Source organism: Artibeus jamaicensis, unplaced genomic scaffold (genome assembly GCF_021234435.1).
Source record: "Artibeus jamaicensis isolate MK-2021 breed Jamaican fruit bat unplaced genomic scaffold, CSHL_Jam_final contig_354, whole genome shotgun sequence".
In the NCBI taxonomy this organism is placed as follows: Eukaryota; Metazoa; Chordata; class Mammalia; order Chiroptera; family Phyllostomidae; genus Artibeus; species Artibeus jamaicensis.
The window spans coordinates 39117812-39139997 of NW_026521803.1; the positions used below are offsets into that span (position 1 = coordinate 39117812).

General features: G+C 48.3%; 2 protein-coding genes across 3 annotated transcripts in view; both read right to left on the reverse strand.

The window, feature by feature from the left end:
* BCL2 (BCL2 apoptosis regulator) overlaps nt 1–9724 on the reverse strand; it is a 165113-nt gene extending 155389 nt beyond the window's left edge. The window contains exons 1-2 of one of the 2 annotated variants that reach the window (XM_037156418.2): nt 8513–9715; nt 7434–8288 (exon numbers count right to left, since the gene is read on the reverse strand). In XM_037156418.2, coding sequence (XP_037012313.1) covers nt 7434–7991 — 558 coding nt within the window. In that variant the 5' untranslated portion in view covers nt 7992–8288; nt 8513–9715. Of the gene's footprint in view, nt 1–7433; nt 8289–8512 lie in introns of both variants that reach the window. The other variant, XM_037156419.2, reaches the window with a different exon arrangement.
* Nucleotides 9725–15552: 5828 nt separating this feature from the next.
* The window catches only part of KDSR (3-ketodihydrosphingosine reductase), a 32851-nt gene continuing 26217 nt past the window's right edge, over nt 15553–22186 (reverse strand). Inside the window, exons 9-10 of the mRNA XM_037156402.2 lie at nt 21856–21957; nt 15553–19645 (exon numbers count right to left, since the gene is read on the reverse strand). Coding sequence (XP_037012297.1) covers nt 19526–19645; nt 21856–21957 — 222 coding nt within the window. The 3' untranslated portion in view covers nt 15553–19525. The remainder of the gene's footprint in view (nt 19646–21855; nt 21958–22186) is intronic.

Sequence of the window (22186 nt, forward strand, 5' to 3'; positions counted from 1 at the left end):
AACTGGACCAGATCTCTCCATTCACCAGAGTGTCAACTGCACAGCAGTTTCCCTGTGGATTTCGTCTCACGACTGGTTGGTAAGTTCTTCAAAGGCAAAGGTTATGTCTTACACTTGTTTCACTCAGCTGAAGCCCCTGCTATAGAGCTTTGCACATAGTAGTACGCTCTCAATAAATGGTTCTTCAGTGGAAAAAGTTAGTGCACATGCCATCTCCAGTAAGAGCCTACAACCCTTTTGCTTTTCACCGCTGTCCTGGTGACTAGGAACCCGGGGTTAAGTTTTGCTCATTTTCCTTGATTAAGACTTCTGCAAATCCTTTTCTTCTTATACTGTCACTTTAATAGTAAGTGCCTCTGCCTCACTGTACTTACAATTTGGTTATGAAATAGCTCAGAACCACCTCTACAAGCTTTTAGTGTTAAAAGAGAAAGACAGACTGAGCGAGACAGAGAGGTACTGGCTGGAATTCATCATGGCAATGGCTCAGAGACAGTCCTGAAATTTTGGACTCGGAAGTGCCAACTGGCAAACTTTATGAACTTGGCTGTTTTTTTTCCAAAGAGATAAAAAAATCAATATCTAAAGCTGATGATATAATTTGTAATTAATTTAATTCTAACTGTAAGAAGGCAATATATGTCACAAATAGGCATTGAATGAACAGCCCTAAGTGTCTGTCCCATATTCTCTTAGAACCTTCTCATGCTGCTGAGTGGGACATTCGGCTGCATTTCAGCTTCAGAGATAATACATAGAAGAAGCATTCATCACGTTATAAAGCGGAAGAAATCTGAGTGCGGCTAAAGAAGAGTTGGAACAAGTCGAGAAAAGTCAATCGACCACATTGATGATCCCTCGTTTGGCGCTCTGAGCCTTAACTCTCCATTCTCTGTGGAAGCTTCAGACAAGACAGTTAAAAGTGGAGAAATACAGTCATTGGAACTGTCGCAAGAAAGAGGTGTTGGTTTCGGGGGGTAAAAATCTCCCCCGAAAATTTGAAACTTCTCTTAACTAGAAATGAAATAGAGCTCTATCCCTGAAGTTCCGAAGGCAAAACCAGGAGAAGCGTGGAAATGCCAATTTTCCAAATAAAAGGTTTCCCAGTGAAGTGTACACTCTGTGTGCAACGTCTCAGAGAGACAGATTCTACTGTGAGCCTTACTGGGAGAGTCCGCCAGTCGCCCAAACGAGTCACCCAAGCAGCCCTTCGCATCCTGCTACAAATGGTCACCCCAGCATGTCAGGGAGGTTCCCTTTCGCACATGTGAAGAGGGTGTTTGGGGAAGTGTCTTTAGTCTAAGTTATTTTAGTTAACTTTAGGAAGTCAAAACTTATCTAAGGCTGCAGCAGAGCCCCCACTCTAATTTCCCACGGCGGAGATGAGAGCCAGGAGAAGTTCTGCCAGTAGATTCTATCTCTTCCCTGCACAGGATCGGAACTTGCGGCCTGGAGGGAATGCCTCGTCTCTGTGACGAGAAGTCTGCCTCGCCCTGCTGCCTCTAGCAAGACTGGAGGGAGGGGGTTACTTCTCGCTTCAGTCGGACCCTTTCCTGCTGCCTCTTCCTGGTGTCCCGGCCCAAGGCTCATTCTCCCAGTGAACTCCACCCTTCACGTGTTGAAATGGAACAAGGAGCGCCACCTAGGAAGGACGGCTTCTCTGTGGTGGGATCACGGGCAGGTAGAGGATAGTCAATGGGGGGTGAGGTGGGGTTCCTATAAGAAAGGCCACATGGCTTTGGAGAGAGAGAAAGAATCAATCTTCATTCTCCCCGAAGGACAGCTGGCTTTATCTTTTTGTCTGGCAAATAGAAAGCAGAGAAATCATGTTAGCACTACAGAACTGCATGTGGGTCAGAACAAGAGACAGCCGCAGCAATACTTTTAAAACTGCAAACGGCTTTGTTGTAATTTCAAAAATTTTACAATCTCCATTTAAAGAGAAGGGACCAGGAGGGGGAGAAGTTAGATGCTGAACACCTGCTCTTTGGGAACACAAATCACGGTGCACCAGGACTTTCTGCAAATGGCGTTCTGGAAGAGGAGCTTCTTGATGAACAGAACAGTACTATAACCTAAAACCAAAACAAGACACAGGCTTCCCCCCCCCCAACCTAAAGAAGCCTTGTTCTGGTTCAAAACCTACTTGTATTTTTCTGCATGCAAGAATTCTTTAAGGAAGACAGTTCTTCAAAAGGAGCTATTCCAATCACCCTCATCAGAGCCTTGATTATCTTTTACTTAAAGAGAACTAATGAAATACTTTAAGAACGGCAGGCGAGTGTTTATTAAGTCTTCTTAATGTGTAAAAGAGCACTTAATGGGTAAATATTTAACAAGGGAACTCCCCTTACCTTTCAGTTCTCTTACGCATATATCTTGTTACACAGGATTTCAAAAATTTATCTATATTTCTCCTCCTATGTAAATCAGGCCTCATGCTGAAGTGAACAGCCATGATTAGAAATAACTTTCTCAGACAAAGACCGAGGTGTACCCAAAACAGCATACACTGACTTTTCTTCTCTCCCCCCCCCCCAAGGTTAGGACGGTGCCCAGCAGGCTGTGTGGCAACTGTGAGTTGACTGCGACACCCGGGACAAGTGTGCAAGGTCACCCAGGAGAGGGGCAAAGCTTTCCTTCCCGCACCCCAAACTCACCCAGGACACACAGAAGACTTGTGATCACCTGGGCCGAATAAGGTCTCAGTCCTTGGCTGATTTTCATCATCAGCTGACGTCTCAGTGATGTTGTTTGAATCAAACCGAGGGGGATAAAAGAGAGGCTTCCCAGGGAAGGAAAGTCACAGAGTGGTGTCTGTAGGGAGTGTGGGGGGGAAGGGTGACCAGCTTTGGAGGTTATTGCTATACCTGAATAAGGTGATATTAGATTACCTCAAAAAGGTTTAACAGAACCTTTGAACCTCAAATACAATATATCTCTGGGGGAAAAACCTTTCTACCTGCGCACTACAAAGACAGTGTTGTGTTTCTAGCACGAACGTGCTTCGGCCGAAACACTGCTCGGCTAAACGCTTGCAGAGACGGGGGGCAGGCTGAGCAGGAGAGAACAGTCCTAATAACGACACCCACGCACCTGCTTTATGAGCGGTTTATCATTCCTCCAAAAAGCTGGCTAGCACTGGGAGTAGAGATAAGGAAAAACTATAAGAGTCTGGCTTAAAAAAAATCTGTGGCTTTTTGTTACCGGGTGTGCTGTGTAGCCTAATGACATTTAAGCAATCTGAAATGTACCAGTCCAATCAAGGACTGCTAACGAGATCAATCAGTTCTCACTAGAAAGCACTGCTGAGAGTCACGGGAGGCGTGTAAGCAAGCCGTGTTTTCAACGTGAAATAGCCAACACAGCCCTGAAACAGAAAAGGGAACTGAGCGAACTATAACATTTTACAAAGGTCCAGAAATATAATTACTCAACAGCACATGACTGCAAACTCCACGAGCAACCGTGTATTTTTTTTCCTACAAAATGAATTATTAAAAGGGGTCATGTGGTTGTAAGCAAGCAGATGCACTTTCCCAAGGAAAGTTCATCATTAAATATATTATTTAAGACTGGATCATCTTCGGGCTATTTTTAATCTTATCATTTTGCTGCCAAAATTGGCCATTAGCCGCCGATACTCAGCCCCTGGAAAAATGACGCTGTTTTGTGTGTTTTGCACACAGGCATGGGAACAGTATTGCTTTCCAGCTACTCAGATGTTTTGGTAGAACTGGACTAGATGTAGAAAAGAGAAATTGCTTGTTGACCAGCTAATAAAAAGGAAGCTACCTTGATGAGATGTGGAGAAGTAAGTTTCTGTCTTCCTAAACCACAAAGACCAGAAGACCAGAAGACCACTTCCCCTGGCCCCCGCCAGAAAAAAAGGTGCACTACCATCTCACCGGCAGAACGAAGCCAGCCAGCCTGCCTGACTTCTGGTTCGCTCAGCAGTCCCCACCTCACTCTCTTCTAAAACATGAAAGTAAATATCACGTTTCTCAGTTTGGAGGCTGCTATCAATTTTCACTCACCATCAGCTTGCCCGGGTCTCAGCCCTTTGCTCGCCGGAGCCCCTCATTCTTGAAGCAGCACTGGGGCCACTAAACCCACCTACAGAATTTAAACTGTGTTACAAGGGGATAAAACACTAACTAACAAAGAGATGAAAAGAACTAAATCTCCTGCCTCTCACCAAAGCAGGAAAGCAATCTTACTTGAATGGGCGACGCCAATACAACCTGCGTAACTACCATCAAAAACAATGAGGGCGAGCCGGAGCTTATCATCATCATGGACCTCCCACCTCTTTCCTTCCAACTTATTTCCCTCCAGGGTTAATAATACTATGGACCCGTGAAGCCACTGCAGAGGGACCCTGGAAGATCCATCCTGGACCGTCCATCTTTATCAAAGAGGTCCCCAGGAAGAGTAGTAGACGGCACCTTTCTAATTTTAATGTACACACAAACTCCCGCACAGCGTGTGAACCACAGGCTCTGCCTCCGTAGCTCTGGGGCGGGAACTGAGATTCTGAATCTCTGAGACACTCCCAGGCGATGCCCATGCTGCTGAACCGTGAATTACACTTTGACCACCAGGGCTTAGACATTCCCTGGAACTCCTGCCATATGTCTGCTCCCTCCGCCCTGCCGCTCTCTTGATGCCACACAGTACCTTATTCAGAGTTAGGGATAAAGGCACATCCCACTCTACGCCCAACTTCTTTAGTCTTTATTTACTTTGTGGGATTCTGGGACCATCTCTCAAACGCCTCTCATTCCAAGGCCCTGCTTTCTCCATTCATTCCAAGGCCCTGCTTTCTCCAAGTTATGGAACGTGGAATGCCAAGAGTTTCCTCGGCCCCAAGAGCGCCTGATTTTGCATCAGCAGCAGCAAAGAAAGACTGTGACATCGAGTCTAAAGCTCCCACTAGTAGCTGTGCAGTAGACAAGTTGATCCACTGAGTCCCAGATCCAGCTCAAGTCGCTGCTGAATGTCAAAAGAATGTGCTAGCTCTCCTCTGAAAGTTTATTATTGTTATTAAGTGTGCTTTACACTGTACAATGCAACATGCTATTAGAGATGCAACCCCGACAGATGCAAACTTGGAGGAAAATATGTCTGTATGCCAGATGCCTAAAACAAAAATTTGGATTAGTGATGCACACTTGAAAGAATGGGTCCATCATTGCTACCACTTTTACTCCAAGATGTCCAAACTTTGACTGCATTTACTGATATATACTTTTTGCCAGATTTCCATTTTCCTACAGGGTCATTCATCTATATGTTGTTCTGAAAACTCCACGTTTTACCATCAGCCATTTGTACTTCTCTCTGATTTATTTTTTCTCTAATAGTTTTTGTCAAAAAATTTTTTATCATGTTCTATGGTATGTCGTTGTGGTTTGGCATCATGAGATGTAACCTCTGTGTTTATTAACCTCAGATACCTGTGGACCACAAAGATGGGCTCTACAACAAACACTCTATCTTGAAAGGAGGAAACATGAGCTTTTGCTTAAAAAGAACCCTCCATTGCATGAGATTACTACAACTCAACAACAAAGATCAAAGTTATATCTTCATTTCGGTCCTAAGCAAGTGCCTGTATCCCATCTTTTCATGAAGTTACTTGATAGATGACAGTTACCACCTTAGCTTTCTGTCAACTAGAAGGGCACTTTTTTAGATATTTTACATTTCATAAAAATATGATAGAGTAAAACTGTTCCATCAGTTTTCCTTTGGTCTTAAAATTACCATTTCGGAGTCTGCAAGTCCCTACCTCTTTGGCTATGGTGGTTAAAAATAAACCCACCTACTTAAGCAAACATTTAACAAAAATATTCTTTCTGCCCTTTGGTGAATTCTTCCAGAATTCCTAAAGATCTGAGGATATAGCATCTCAAAAAGAAAATGATTTACGAGGAGCATTAGAAACTAGAGATTTAAATGCAGGGGGTATTTTAGTCAACTTCACTTTTAAACGTTAAAGAGTAGCATGAACACTTTGTCAGCTTTGGTCAAGGAGGATCAGACAGTCAATGTCAACCCTATACTTTCCTTGGCCTTTTCTCTTTGTGGCCCCTTAACATCAACACACTTTGTAAACTGTAGTAAAATATGGAACATGCTTCTTGAGACTGAATCCACTGGTAAAATCATTTCTAGGCTTTTTGCTCCTGTAAGGTCCTATACAATAATTACATTAGTAATTCTCCCTAGAGACCATGAAAAGGAGCACTGAACCGATTCCTTTTTCAAAAGGAATTCTGTAGCTTAAAACAAAAAGTCCAGAAAAATTCAGACAAGAATTATTCCTCTTGTACTCTTTCATTAATTAGCAATTTTAGATATAAGGGATAGGTCTCGATTATAATTCTTCTCGCCCAGAGGACCACACAGAGACACAAAGGCCTTTAGGGTAGCAGACAGAAGCTCTACCGAACACACGCCCAGAAAAAAATCATCTTGCAGATGCTCCTCAAAACTACGGACATCAATCACTCTAGCTAAAGGTAGGGCACCAGGGAATTCACAGCTAAGGAGCAGTTCTTCCGTGCTTCTTGCAGGGGCTGAAGGCGCAAGTCTGCTCAGAACAGGAACCAGATGATGTGGGTTCTAGGGGGGTGAGAACTCAAAGATACTACAATTCCAGTGAACTTGAAGACCGTACACCAGTTATAGAAACGGAACATGAAGTTCGCAGCCAATGCAAATCCTGTGACCGATGAGACAGACTAAAGCATCCGCAGCTGAATGTCCTTCACAGTCAGTTGGCCACGCCCACTGGGAATGTGGCGCGCCCTGCAGGCTGGGGACCCTGGGCTCTTGGAAAGTGGACTCACCTCTTCAAAAACAGAGCTACACCTTCCAGGGACAGGGGTCACCTCGGCTGTCCTCTTGGGGTAGATTCCACCAAATGAGTCAGAAAAAGCTTGCCCCTGGGTCCTTGGACGCAGTCTGTTCTTCTAACTGGGTGCTTCTCAAATTTTAGTACCAAGAAGAAACCCCCAGGGGAGTTTTGCGTAGGATGCGGATTGCCAGGACCCAACCAGGTTCTCCCATTTCAACAAGCTACACAGGCCAGCGAACCGTGGTGGTGGGGATCCTTGGCCCCCCGCGTTTGAGGGAACCCTGGAAGGGTACCATTTATCCCAACATCTTACTGGATAGCAAATGCTGGATCTTTGAACCTCAACAGCTGGCAAGCAAGGAAAACACTTTGGGTGGCAAGGAACGATCACAGTAGGGTTGGCAGGACGAGTTTCGTCCAAGGGAAGAGGAGGGAAGCAACAAGCCCGAGGTCCCTTCCCCGGCTCATGAGCCGGTCCTTGGCCGCGGAGCCCACCCACACTCCAGCCACCGTGCCTCAGACCTGAGACGTCCATCCCAGACTCACATTCCACCAGACATGCACCTACCCAGCCTCCGTTATCCTGGATCCAGGTGTGCAGGTGCCGGTTCAGGTATTCCGTCATCCACAGGGCGATGTTGTCCACCAGGGGCGACATCTCCCGGTTGACGCTCTCCACACACATGACCCCACCGAATTCAAAGAAGGCCACAATCCTCCCCCAGTTCACCCCATCCCTGAAGAGCTCCTCCACCACCGTGGCAAAGCGTCCCCTCGCGGTGAAGGGCGTCAGGTGCAGCTGGCTGGACATCTCGGCGAAGTCCCGGCGGTAGCGACGGGAGAAGTCGTCGCCGGCCTGGCGCAGGGTCAGGTGGACCACGGGTGGCACGGGGCTGAGCGCAGGCCCCGCGGCGGCGGGGGCGGCGGGGGGCGGCGGCGAGGTCCTGGCGGGCGTGGGGGTGCGCCCCGGCTGGGAGGAGAAGATGCCCGGCGCGGGGGTGGCCCCCGGGGCTGTGGCGCTCGCGTCTCCGGCATCCCACTCGTAGCCCCTCTGCGACAGCTTATAGTGGATGTATTTCATCACTATCTCCCGGTTATCATACCCTGTTCTCCCGGCGTGCGCCATCCTGTCCCCGAGGAAAAGCCGAGGAAAAGCAGCCGGGCGCCGACAAGCACCTCTCGCCCCCGCTCCCGCCCCACGGCCCCGAAAGAACGAAGAATAGTTATAATCCAGCGATTTTATTGGATGTGCTTTGCATTCTTGGATGAGGGGGTGTCTTCAGTCACGCGGAACACTTGATTCTGGTGTTTCCCTTTTGGCATGAGATGCAGGAAATTTTTATTTCAATTCCTTTCGGACCTTTATTTCATGAGGCACATTGTTATTAATTATTGTCAATATGAGCTTACTTCCTCTACGACCCTGAAAGGTTAGGGAGGGAAAAAAAAAAACACCGATAAGTCAAAATCAGGTGCATCTTCCTTTACATTCTGGGTGAAAGCAGACATACACACTACAATCACACGGCTAAAAATCCTGTCTTAAACTGCCTGGAAATCAAACTTACTGGAATGCACTTAAAGTTAAAATCCCAAATGTTTCTATTAAAAGTTACATTAAACCAATTTCCTGTGCAAGGAACTTACTTGTATTTTTTAAGGGCAGCATGATCCTCTGTCAAGGTTCCCTTTTTGTGAAAACAAAACGAACGCGTAAGGCAAAGACCCCCTCGATCTTCGGAAGTCCCTGGTGAGAGCCGCTGCGAAACTTCCAAATGAATCAGGAGTTGGGGGCGCGTGGGGAGCGGTAGAAACGAGAACTGGCCGATGGATGCCGAGACTTCTCCTTCACAGAAATGTCAGTCCGCAGGAATCCCAGCCGGAGAGCTCACGAGCACGAGAGAGAAAAAAAAAAGGTGGGGGGCAGCGGTGGCGGCAGATGAATTACAATGTTCAGTCCAGTATTTGCATAAGTCCTGTGATTTCCCCCCTCTCGGCAATTTACACGCGCGCGCACACGCGCGGGCACAGACATGGACCCCTATCCGCGGGACCGCTTCACGCCTCCCCGGGGGAGAGACAGGGACCGGCGGCCGGGCACTGGGGCAGGAATCCTCTTCTGATTAAACTCCGAACGGCCAATGCGTTTTCCGAAAAGCTGTTGATAAATGAAGGCAGGACGCGCCCGGCCCGCCGGTGCAGAGCCGAGGAGCCCGCGCTGTGTGTGGTGCGGCGAGGGGTGGGGAGGAGGTGGTGGGGGAGGGTTTTATTTTTTCCCTCTTTTCCTAAAAAGGATGACTGCTACGAAGTTCTCCCCCCTGGACCCCCTCTTCCGCTGCACCCCACCGGCGCACCCCGCCTCCGGGCTGCGCACCCTTTCTCCTCCTCCTGCTCCTGCGCGGCGTTGCTGGCGGCGGCCGCCTCCCCGCGCTCCCGCCGCGCACCCGCTCCGGGCGATGACGGCCGCGCCGGCTGGGAGGGCCCGGCGCTCGGCACCTTCGCAACAGCGGCGGCGGCGGCTGCTCCGCGGGGAAACCGAGAGCGGCGGGCCAGCGGGCGGGCCAGCGGGCGCGCGTCGGGCGGGGGAGGGGGCGGAGAGGAAGGGGGCGGGCGCGGGGCGGGGGGGCCTGGCCTCTTACTTCATTCTCCGCTCGAACCGACTGGTTTCCTGTACGTACGTCACACGGTTCATTCAAAAAAAGAAGAAAGAAAGAGCCCTCCTCTGAGCCGCTCCGCCGCCCCCTCCGCCCCACTCCCTTTCCCGGGTTAAAGGAACCGCGGCCGGGCAGGGAGCGGCGCGCTTCGCCGGGGACACATGGCGCGCAGGGCCGAGCCGGGGAGGGCGCGCCTGGGACGGCCCCCGCCCGCCCTCTGGGCCCGCTCCTCCCGCTCCGCCCGGCCGGTGGGTGGCGCGGGCGGCGCAGGCCTCCTGCGCGGCCGCGGCGCGGTGGGTGTGCGAGGGGCCTCCTCGGGCCTGCGGCGCGCTCGGGGCCCGCCAGGGGCCGGGGCGCCCGGGGAACGGCACGCAGCCGGGCTGGCGGCGGCTGGGTGGGCCAAGAAATCGAGCGCAGAAAATCGCTGCGACTCTTCCTAGCTGTGTGAATGGCGTGTGTGTGTGTGTGTGTGTGTGTACACTGTGTACACCCATCATGTTCCCAGCGCGCGGCCGCCGAGGCCGATCTGAGCCCGAGACCAGGGACCTCAGCGCTGCCCTCCCGTGAAGAGAACACATTCCTTACGCTGCACATTCGTTAGGGAGGGAAGCTCCGAGCGTCTTGTTTACTTTCAAGTTGCTTCCTAGGTGTCCACGCGGAACACGCTCTCTGGAGACACCATCCAAGACCAAGGCCAGACAGGACTCTCAGCCGGCGGAGGGGCCAGTGGAAGATACAGGGGCTTTGAAATGGTTCTGTAGCTGCATTTTCTCTGCTCCTGAGAATTTTGGCCTTGGGTTAGGGCCAGGCTCGGACAAGGTCTACATGGTAACTTTCAGGCCCACTGTCCCAGCGCCCGAGTGGGTGGGTTTCTAAAGGCCCCCACGGTCGCCTAGCAGCCAATCCCAGATGGCCACACCTTCTCAAGTTAGCGACACACACACACACACATATAGTACACATAGTATGTGCATACAAGCACACACGTGTTTAAGCACACACAGCATGAACAGTCCTTCGGAGAAAAGCCGGAGACTGCAATCAAGTTGCACGTGCTTGACTATTTTTATCTCCAAGAGTCTTTGACAAATAAAGCCCAGAGGGGAAAAAATGTTTACTGAAAGCGCAGCAGCTCCCTGAGTAGGTCTGGAGGACAAACACACGGGGCTGCTGGATCGCGGTCCCGGAACCGTGGCAGGCAAGCGCTGCAATTCGTGTGAATGTGCTCAGACGCTCTCTTTCTCTTGTCTCGTTACCCGCCTAAAATCAAAGCACTTATTCCTAAGCACAAGAAGCGCAGCAGATTATGTTCCTTGTTGTACATCATCCCAGTCAGCCCACCTGCCAGCCTCTTGCATGTGGGAATGAGTGCCTGGTCCAAACTTCGGGTCCAGGTGAGAAGGAATGAAGGTGCTCTGCCCTGTCTTCCGGTCACAGGGACAGAGTTCCCTAGTACCTGTGGCAGTGACGGGGAGCTGTTCTGGCCTGGAGTTGAGCACTGGGTATAGACTGACCCGAGGTACACGTTCCCACAGAATTGGTAGGAACCCACCCCATGCCACAGCATTCTGGGGATCTTCTCAGAACCTTGTCCGAAACCTCCTCAATGACTTAAGAGGAATCGAAAGGCTTAGTGCTTCCGAGACCCGGCCTGTGAGTGAGAGAGGACAGAGCTGGAAAAGAGACTGTACTTCTGCACAGGGGCAGCCAGCACAAAGCAGAAGCCCATTCCCAGAGAAAGACTGGCTTCCCTATTCTTCCCCTCCTTCGCAGATGGCCCCAGACTGATTCCTTAGGTGGCACATTGACCATCATTGAACACTCTCAGGACAGGTCTTCACGACCGTCCTGAACTGAGGGTTACATTCCCTGGGACTTTGAATGGCAACAGTGAATGGAATCCTTCTTCCATTTGGATTCCGCCTTTATTAGACTCCACGTTGAACAATGAGATCGAGCATCCCTCAGAAGGGTGTGCATCAGCTCTTTGTCTCGGAGCAGTGGTGAGGTGGCAGGGGGAGCTCTGGCCCGCCTCAGGAGCCCTGGGTTTGAATCTCAGGTCTGCGAGGGACGCCTTCCAGCAACCGCCCCAATGTGCGCCCCATGGACTCTTCATTTCTCAAGATGTCTTCCACTGTTCGGAGCCGACAGACCAGCCCTCTGCCAGCGCTGCCAGGCCGGATTCGAGGAGGAGGGCCGCACCAGCGAGGAAAGAACAAGACGCAGGGAGTGGAGACTGAATCCAGAGTCTGAAAGGCCTGTGTTTTCCTTTTTTCTCCAGTCTGCCAAACAAAAAGCTTTTTATTGCCAGTTTTCGCCACCTACTGGTTGATGTGTAATGGCATCATTCAGAAAGCTCTTTATCCATCACCACTGTTAAGTATTTCCCAAGTTTATGAAATTCAAAAAGAACATTATTGTGATCTGGACACACTATACTAATGTTTAATATAGGTATGCATAGAATCTTCCCAGCTATTAAGCTTTCTATTTAAAATGAGGATAGGCCTCTTTGGGAGAGAATGGACAACTAATAAGTAAGATGAAAGAGTTAAAAATATAAAACATGACCCCAGACCATTAAGGCAAATTGAAGTGAAGATAAATCCATACACAAAACAAATGGACTAGAAAGAATAAAATCAAGGAGTCCATACAGTCTTCACAAAAGATAAAACAAACCGTTTTAAAAATAACATTTCACGGTCCCAGATAAACAATCCAAAATGCTAATTTCCAGTTTCAAGTATCTTCCAAATCACTGTTTCTGGCTTTATTGAGATATAGTTGCCACGAGTATCTTATACATTATAAACTCTTTTATAAAAAGATTTTATGTATTTATTTGCAGGGGGAAGGGAGGGAGGGAAACAGATCTGTCACCCCTTGTACGCATGCTGAGGACTGAACCTGCGACCCCAACACATACCCTGTCCTGGCATTGAACAGACCTCCCCCTTTTGGGGACAGTGCCCCACGGAGCCACACCAGTCAGGGCTACATGGTAACCTCAAATGCTCAGTGCCACACTCTTTCAAATGGTTTGTATACTTGGTTGGCCGACATGTAATAATGTTACTGATCAGTTACAAATACAGGATCCGGCAGAAGGCAGGCTTGCTTGAGTGTGGTTGGTAGGGTAGTAATATGGGTGTAATAATTTATACTTTTAATTTGAACATTTCACCTAAAGCATCATATGGTGTGCTTGAGTGTGGTGGTGTTATGTTACAGAATTACATGATTATGATTTTGGAAAAGGTTTTGTAATAAAAAAAAGGGGGGGTGTTATTTGTGCCGGACCCTGGATTAATACCAGGAGTAATCCTGTTCCGGATCACCGGTGCTCCAGAGTCTCTCTTCTACCCTGAGAGCGATTCCATCTACGTCGTCTGCTATCTGTCCTCTCAAACTATCATTATCATCATCAGAAAACTCTGGCTGAATCTGTGTTTCTTGGTTAAACCAAGGCTTGTTGGTCCTAAAGCTCAAAAAAAAACGTTTAGACCAGTTAAGCAACAACCTTTGAAACTAGGCAATGAACAGCAGATCAATCATTCTTTGTGTGACTTTAATAGCAGGCCAGTAATGTTTACTTTTGGTTTACAAAGGAACGCGCCGGAAATTCACTTGTGGTCATTTTTTCCTTCCAAATTAGTGACTTTGCTTTTAAAGGGAAATAAAAGGAGAAACTTGTATTTTTCAAAGGCCTGCTGCTCTCCCCAGACTGAAACTGCACTAACAGTACCAAACAACAAGAAACACCATGGTACTGAGGGGGTTAACAGGCAAAGAATTGACATTCTTAATGTGCCAAACTTGCTGTAACTTTTAGTCTCTCGTGCTAGTTAGCACTGAGCACATTCCTCCCAGATACTAATTCCTGATCAATCCATGTAGAAAATTCTCAGGTTTGATTCCTAGGGCCGGCATGATAGAATACCCCAAACGGGGAGGGCTTACAACAGGAATACATCATCCCCAAGTTCTGGAGCTTGCACCCCAAAATCAAGGAATCAGCAGGGCAGTGCTGCCTTCGAAGGCTCCAGGTGGGAAAAGCCTTCCTTGCCTGCTCCAGCTTCTGGTGGTGGCTGGCAGTCCTCGGCTTGTAGCTGCATCCCTCCTGTCTCTGCCTTTCATCATACGGTGTTCTGCCTGTGTGTGCGTTTTCTCCTATTGCACAGTCACCAGTTATACTAGATTAGGACTCTAATAAACTCATCTTAATGCGATCATTTCTGTGAAGACTCTATTTCCAAATAAGACCATATTTGCAGGTACTTGGGGTTAAGACACCAACATGTTTAGAGGGCACAAAACTATACCCATACTATGCACCCAGTAAGGTGTCTTTCACATGAATGAGGATGGTTTATTTCAAGGCCCTTGGACTCAGCAGCCCCTGCATTTCAAGGGGAACCAGGATGTTTCTGAGGGTCAAAACCAGCCTCATTTCTGCTCGAAGTTTTTCAGAGGCTAAAAATCTCAACCCTTTGGCACAGCATGGCATGGCCCAAGCCCACCACCTGGGTGTCCTTCCACTTCCTTCTTGCAGCTGGACCACCTCTGTGTGCCTTCTGGAACACGCCAAGATCTCTCACGTCTTCTGAATCTGCACACCTGCTCATCTCCCTGAAATGCACGCCACCTACTCCGGGCAAACGCATCCTCATCCCTGAGGCTTCCTCTCCCCTGTGAGACTGTCCCTGACTTTCCCCGGCAGTCCTAGGATTCCACTTGGGCTGTGAGAAGAGGCTTAGTCAGGCTGGGAGCTTAGTAGTCACAACAGGGACCTGAACCCTCACTCTGTGGCTTAGTCCATGCGACCTTGGCTGAGTTCCTGTGCCCTCCTTTATAACACGGGGAATGAGATGGTACTACAGTAGCCCCCCCCCCAACATTCTCAGTTTCACTTTACCCAGTCAACTGAGGTTCAAAAATATTAAATGGAAAATTCCACAAATAAACTATTCCTAAGTCTTAAATTGCGCATTTGGGTATCATGATGAAATCTCTTGCCACCCCGCTCTGTCCCGCCTGGGAGGTGAATCACCCCTTTGTCCACACTGGTGACGCTCCCACCCATTCAGTCGCTCAGTAGCTGTCTGTCACCAGACCCACAGTCCTGGTGTCTCAGTGCTGGTGTTCAGGTCACCCTAATTCTACTGCATGACGCCACCCTCACACAACTTTTATAGCAGCATATTGTTCATTGTTCTATTTTATTGCTAGCTGTGGTTAATCTCTGGCTGGGGCTTTCTAATTTCAGCTTGACAGTACGGTATAGGAAAACCACAGTACGCTAGGGCGTGGTACTACCTGCAGTCTCAGGCATGCACTGAGGGTCTTGGAACATATCTTCCATGAATAAGGGGGGGGGCTACGTGCTCAGAAGGTTAGAGCCTGATGTACATGAGCTCGCCGTAAAGCACTCACAACAGTGGCTGGCACTGGTTATGTTTTGCATCCTCACAGCTAATATCGGATCCACAGTGTTAATTTCTGGCATTCTTCTAGATTACAAACTATTGGGGAGCAGGCACTGTATTTTTCCTCTGAGCATTCCAAGCCTAGAATAGTGCCTGGCATTCAAATATTTGTGGCATAAAATTCAGAGGCCCCAAGCCAACGAAAGGAATGGGGAGTGGTCCTTTCTTGGAGAAGACTTGAAAAGAGGGATGGAGGAGGGGGGAGGGAGCGAAGCAAGAACTGGAACTGCTACAGGAGGGACAAGTTGTTGATGCAGTTGGAGCTCAGGGCCTGGGGCTGGGGGACCGAGCTCATCATAGGGACTCAACAAATACACGCTGAATGAGAGAAAATGGAAGTTATACAGTCAGCAGTAGAACGGAATATTTTTTAAAGGTCCCAAAGTAAAAATTATAGAAGTGATACTGTATGCCAGTCACGCACATAAACTGCTCAAATGTAAAGGTGAAGTTTGCAAACCAAGATGTCCAAGAAATCTCTTCTCATCATGACCCAAACTTTTCTGCTGAAGGACTGAGAAAGATGGTATCTTTTACACATCAGTATTTTATACCCTCCAGTGTTGGAGATACTTTATTATTAGAGTGTGAAGGTTTAAAGTATGGGAAAGCAATTTGTGTAGGAAACATAGTCACTGAAGAAGTTTTACGAAATCCCGCATTTCTTACAGTTTTACTCATATATCCCACACCAGAGTCACACAAACACATAATATATTTGAAGCAGAGCTCATCATACCAAGTACTTAATTGAAAAAATGATGAAAGGCAAGCCCTGTCAGGACAGAAGGCTAGGAAAGCTGATGGGAGAGGTTTGCTTGTGTTTTGCTTAAGTGTCTCTTTAAAAACACTAATTTCTACAAAAGTAAGTTTTCAAATTTGCAAAACTTATTCCCCATTTATTTTTTGCTGTGATTCAGAAATACAAGGTATGAAAACTAGGTTACAATTATGCCACAAAAGCTTCCAAAGTAGCAAACGCAAGTTCTCAGATATCAAAATAGCCAAGTGCACCCTTATGGGCTTGAAAAAGTCTTTATAGAGTTGTGACATCGAGCAAATGTAAAATATAATAGTATCTCCTTTGCACAATACCAAATACGATATCACAGCACTAAACGAGATTCAGTCCAGAAGATAGAAGATAATGATGAGCAGGTACCTTTTAAAGGTGAGTTACCAGAAACTAAAAGATGTAAGAAAGCTACAAAGCATCTTTAGTCAAAAAGTATAAATAAGTGCCCTCAAAGAAGACAAGTTTAAATTAGAATATGATGTAATAAAATTAAATCTGTTGATGATATAGTTCAGTAAAAAAAAATATTACAGTACTGTTTTCTCCTAGAAAGACGAATCCCTATAATTATTTGAATCAAAGCAACTATTACCAAAATGCTTTTGTCATCTACATGTTGGAAACAGTCTCACAAAACTTCACTTCAATATAGCATTTAGCAACAGAACAAAGACTTTTAACTCAGCACGTTATTAATGTAAAGAGGCTATCCATTGTTAATGTCTTCTCTTTTCAGCTATGAAAACTTAAAAAATATAGAAAAGAACAATTCCTTTGACTTCGTTTCTATGAAAAGAAATGAGTATTTTTTAAATACCCTTTTTTCAATTATGAAGGGTCCTACACATTTTGGAATTTCTAAGGCCAAATGACGTTAAACGTTTTAAAATAAATGTCCTCGCGAACATAATATAATGAAACAGAACCACCCAGCCAGCAGAGTGGCACTTCACAACGGGAGCTCACGCAGTGAGCCACTGCTGGTCACGCAGAACCTGCATCTCACCAGAATCATAATCAAACTCCTCCTGCCACAGGGAGGACCCATCCGCTTCTCCGTACAACAGCAAGCGCTGAATCCATGTGGTCCTTTAAAAGAAAAAAGCCAATAGTTTCCCTGACAATCTGACTCAGGGCTTTTTTTCCCTTCCCCTAGGAAAAAAAGTCAGTGTTAAAAAAAAAGTACAAAGGAACAAAGCCAAAAATATGCATAGCATTTGCCTTGTGATATGCTCATGTTTTTGTGAAGTCGGATCGCTGTGTGATGCTGCTTACATGCCTACAGCCCCTTTCCCCAAACAGCTTCTGGCCAGATGTGTTTCAGAATTCACATCTGCGTCTCGAACAGGTAACATGGGGCACAGGTGGGAGAGTGGGGAACATTTCCGCAGGATCGGGGTGGGGGGCACCCCTGTGGTCAAACCCACTGGCAGGTCTTCAGGCGGAACGGACACACAGTCCAGGCAGGAGCAGGAACAAAAACTGCAGTGATCTGACGTCAGCTCAGGTCACATTTCGCTATCAAATGTATCACAGCACCAAACTTAGAAAGGAAAAAATAGCACCTCGATTTTCACAGCTGTTTGGGTAAAGCGCCGTGGCCCTGCGATGTCTGTGACAAGCCCCTTTCCTGACAGCGTGTCTCCACGTGAACGCCTGAGCTTCAGCTGGGCTGGGGACATCACCTCCCACCATGGATCAGGGTCCTACACTCGTCCGGGCAGCAGACCACCTGTGGTCACAGTCCTGTGTAGGAGGACACCCTGAGAAATGACTATTGAAATAACTGCTGTTAATTAGGTGCGTTTATTACATGAGACACCATCTTGGACCAGATTTCCACACAGAGCAGCAGAAGGTGCCAACGTTCAAGGAACATTCATGAGAAAAGAACAAAATTGAGAAAGATCCAGAGAGGAATGTAACTGTTTTCTGTGAATTAGGAAAGTACAGCTCTTACTACATTTCCGACACTGCGCAGAGTCTGCAGGTGATGGAGACCAAAGGTTGAGACTCCCAACGTGAGGGGGGCCATCGACCCACCCCCACAACCGCACTGAGATCACCCCAAGCGACAGACACATCAAATGGTAACCGCTCCTGCCATGGACAGGGCTTAAACAGGCCATTCTCAGCTTTTGATCAATAAGACCCCACGGATTAAAGCCATTAAACGTCTTACTTTTCAAAAATTAAGTCATTTTAACATGAAGAGGATTACAAACTCAAGAGGAAAGAAAGTCTTTGCTCTCATTTTTAGGTCTTCAATCTTCTGTAAAGTTTTTTTTTTAACTATGAAAACTTTCCTCTTCAGAAGCAGTGGCCTGTCTCGCCCGAGTGGGCCGGAAGGTGCTGCCAAACACGTGTTCTGACCGTGTGAGGAGGGGCGTGGCGCTAGCATGACGGCCGTGCACGGGGGCAGGACGAAGCGGGTTTGCTGGCTGGGACTCATCACAGGCACTTACTGTGGGGACCCACACGTGGGCAACAGAGCTCATCGTCCAGAAACAGCACCCTCGGGGCCGCGGGGTTCCAGAGCTGGGCTGTGAGGGGGATGATGGCGCTTCTTTCACACTCTAGAACCGGCCAGGCCCGTGGGAGAATCACTCACAGAAAGAACGCGGTGGTCGTTTCATTCCAAAAACAACTATCTGCCAAATCGGCCTTGTTGTCCAACTTGTTTCTCTTAATGAGTGAAATTTAAATATGCCATCAGCAGCCTTTCCTAAGAGTTACATATACACTGGGAGGAGAATGTCTCACGTCTTAAATTGTTTGTTTGTTTGTTTTCATCAATTCATCAATGAATTGAAAAAGTCAAGTGAAAAATTTTTAACTGGTCTTTTTTTTTAAACAAAAAATGTTATAATAGTATCAGCAAACTTGGAAAGGAAGAGATAATAAACTATTGATATAATGGAATGAAACCTCAGCTCATCACGGCTAGTGAAGAAACTGTAAACGTTTAAGCTTCTAAGATTTTATTTCTCTTCAAAAAAAAAAAACATTTTAGGAGGCTGCTTTTCCCCCCGTAATGAAAAATGAGAAGCGCCCTAGTAACTGGAATTTAAAGAAGACAAGAAAGCTTGGTTTGTCCCACCGGGAAACACCTTACCCCCTTTCCCTTCTCTGCACCGACCTCTCATCCTCTCAGAATTTTCTGGAAACTCCAAGAGCAAGAGAATCCACAGTCATCCGCCAGTAAGCCGCACAGGGCACCAGAGACATGATTAGGTATTCGGGTCACCCGCAACATGAAAAACTCATCTTGAATAAAATACGTGAAATTAAAGAGGGGAAAAACAAGGCTCCAGAAACCCATAGACCGTCTTACATGGCAGGTTTCAAAAGTCCTCACAATGTCTTACATGTCCAAGTCCATCCCTGGGCTTGACCTCTAAGCGGGGAAAAGAACAACTAGAAAAAAGGTGAAGGATCACTCTGGAGTCCCGTTCCTGACCTGCTCATACCTATTAGTCCTCCTACCGTCATCACTTCCCCTCCCAGAGAACCAGATGGTCTCCTAGTCCATGTTTGCATAGTATTCATAACATTCTCTGCACTTGAACTTCTATCCCCTCGCGTGCAGCCAGGTTGCCGAGACCGCTGGTCCCATCTGACATATTCAAAATCAACACACAAGCGTCTGTGGTCCAAAGACTGGGTCCCGTGCAGCAGCAAGCTGCTCACGTGATTTAGAAACACTCCTTCTTCCCGAGGGTTAGGCAGTTTTGTCTGCGGTTTCATATTTTGCTCTTTCTATCATGCAGCGACGAATTATGTTGTCGAAACTTCCCAGGTAGAACAAAGACAGCATGCGGAAAAGGCCCATGGTGACCACCTGGAAGATAAAGACAGACCCGTGAGCTCAGCCAACTGCACAATAGATACAGTAGTGCGTTTCCAGAGAGTTTAGGATATGTCGCTAATAAATAGTTTCTGACCCACGTCTTCTAACCTGCGGCAAGGAGACGGATGATGAAAACTCGGTTAGTGTCAGTAAAACACAGAGGACAGAAGCTATTTGCTCTGCATCGCTGGACACGTAGCACCTGCCAAACAGGTAAGGACAGAACGCAGGCCCGGTTCATATATTCAAATTAAACAAAGAAAAAAAGGCATTCCTAGCAGCCTCGGGGTGCTAAAGCCCGGGGAAATCTGCTCCGGCATCACCAACATCCAGACTACGGCCGGGGCTTTCTGCCTTAAGGTTCATGGTCTGATCACAAAGTCACTCCCTATGCCAGGTGCCGAGAGCAGGCTTGGGCCTGTTCTCCAGGAGGTGAGTCCCGAATTGGAAAGACAACCAATTGGAGAAAGACGTTTATAGTTTCAGGGTCTCAAGATGGCAAATAACTGTTACCTGCTAGCTTTCACTTTTTCCACTGAGAGACTCACCACTATTGCCTCTAAGTGGAATTCTCGAAAAGCATACAACCACAGAAAAAGATTTTTAAATGTGCAAGGTCTCAAGAATTTTGCCTGCTGCACAACTTTTTCCCTGAAAGCTACTAGAAGTAGACAGCCAGTGTGAGGGGGACAACCAAGAAAGGCAGTCATGTGACACGGGGGTCCCCGGGATGACCACACGTGGGCGGTGGGGCTGGTGTCAGCCGTGCCCACACATGGGGGCAGCCGGGCCTGGCGGCAGGTTCTAGGAGGAACGCCTTCCGGAAGGTGAAACTGGTCAGAGCATCTGACATTTCTGAGTGGCAGTGAAGACCGTCACTGTGAATAATCCACAGAAATCACACATTAAAAAGGCCCACAAGTTTCAGGGAAAAGAAACAGGGAAAATACAAGAAAAAGAAATGAATGACGTACACGTTACACAGCATTTAAACAGCATTTTTTAAACGACGATCCTAAGGCAGATGTAACCAAAAGCTCAGTATCGCTGGGAAGGGAGGGTGGGGAGGGAGAAGCGGTGGGTGGAGTGTGGGGGGGTGGCCTGGGGGTCAGTGCCCGATCCCAAAGGGGGCGGCCGAGTGGAAGCGGCTGTTCCGTGTGTAACCGAGACGCATGGAGGCCACTCTCCACGTGTCCGGCCGACGGGACGGCGTGTGACTGCTTCTGAGAAGGTGAAATGGGGACACGGAACGAGGGCCACGGCTTCTCCTAACAGGCCTCGAAACCTCTGCGCTGCTCTGACGTGCGCAACAAGGCTGACCTTGAGCAATGTGAAAACTGAGGGAAGCGGCCAAAGGCACAACCGGGGAGATGGTCAAAAAGGCAGGGGCTGGGAGGGAGGGCGCGCTAACATGTCACAGAGTGCCTGCCTCTGAGCAGGGACCGCGACACCACATTCAGTCTGGACGTGGTCTCGGCACCTAATTCAGTGCTTTGTTCTAAACCACCCATCGGCCCGGGCAGCCCAGGCTCAGGCGGCCTCCCCCCGGCTCCATGTCCTGGCCCCCACCCACCTTCCACCACTGGAGGCTCTGTCTCTCCAGAGCAGCCCCTCTAGTATAACTCACTATTTCACACTGTGTTAGTGCCACCCTACTGGTCTGGGAGCCCCTGGAGTTTACAGCTGACCCTCCAGAAGCAAACGGGACCCCCGGCTCCTCCAGGGGCAGTGAACCGTTTGTGTCCCGAATGAACTGCAGCATCCACCAGGGTGGGGACTGTGCTGAACCTGGACCTCCCGAAGCTGAGTTATCTACGGCCTGACTCACTCAGGATGGGAGCTCTAGTCCAACATCCCAGGACCACTCTGGACAGAGGAGAACTCCATTTTCCAAACACTTCCGATCGGGCAAGAAGCCAGGCCGCCTGCCCAGCGGCCGAGACAGCGCTGTAGCCCTGTCTGCAGTGGCCGGCATGGAAGCCTTCTTTCCTCGCCTGACCTCCCCGGTGAAATCTTCAACCTGCTCCCCAGTGACTTGTCTCCGGGAGAGGCGGGGAGAAAGCTGCTGCTTGAATGAGAATTTTTCACATGCTCAGATCAAGCTGCTAAGTCCTCCTTTATTTAGCCTTTTCTCACGGAGGTTTAATGAGAGGCACTGTCTGTTGTCTGTCCGTCTGTCTGCTGGCCTAGGCACCGCTTACCTGCTGGAGCCCTTCGGTGATCGAAGTGACAGGAGCCATTCCGCAGGTGAGGGATGAGAGCATGTACCCGTCTGAGCCAATGGAGCTATTAAAGTTCCCTTGCTAAAAGGAAAGAAGAGAGAAGAAAGAAGCAATGGGAGTTACAGGAAAGGAGTCAACATGCCAGGAACACGGAGCTGTGTCCGTTGACCCGGTGTGGGATGGGAGGCTGACCAGCACAGCTCAGAATGACCATGGCCTTGGCAGAGGGGCTGATGTCTAGACGGGAGGTTCTCAAAACGTGGGCCAGTCCGAGGACCCTGGGTGTCCACGAGCACAAAGCAACCGTCAT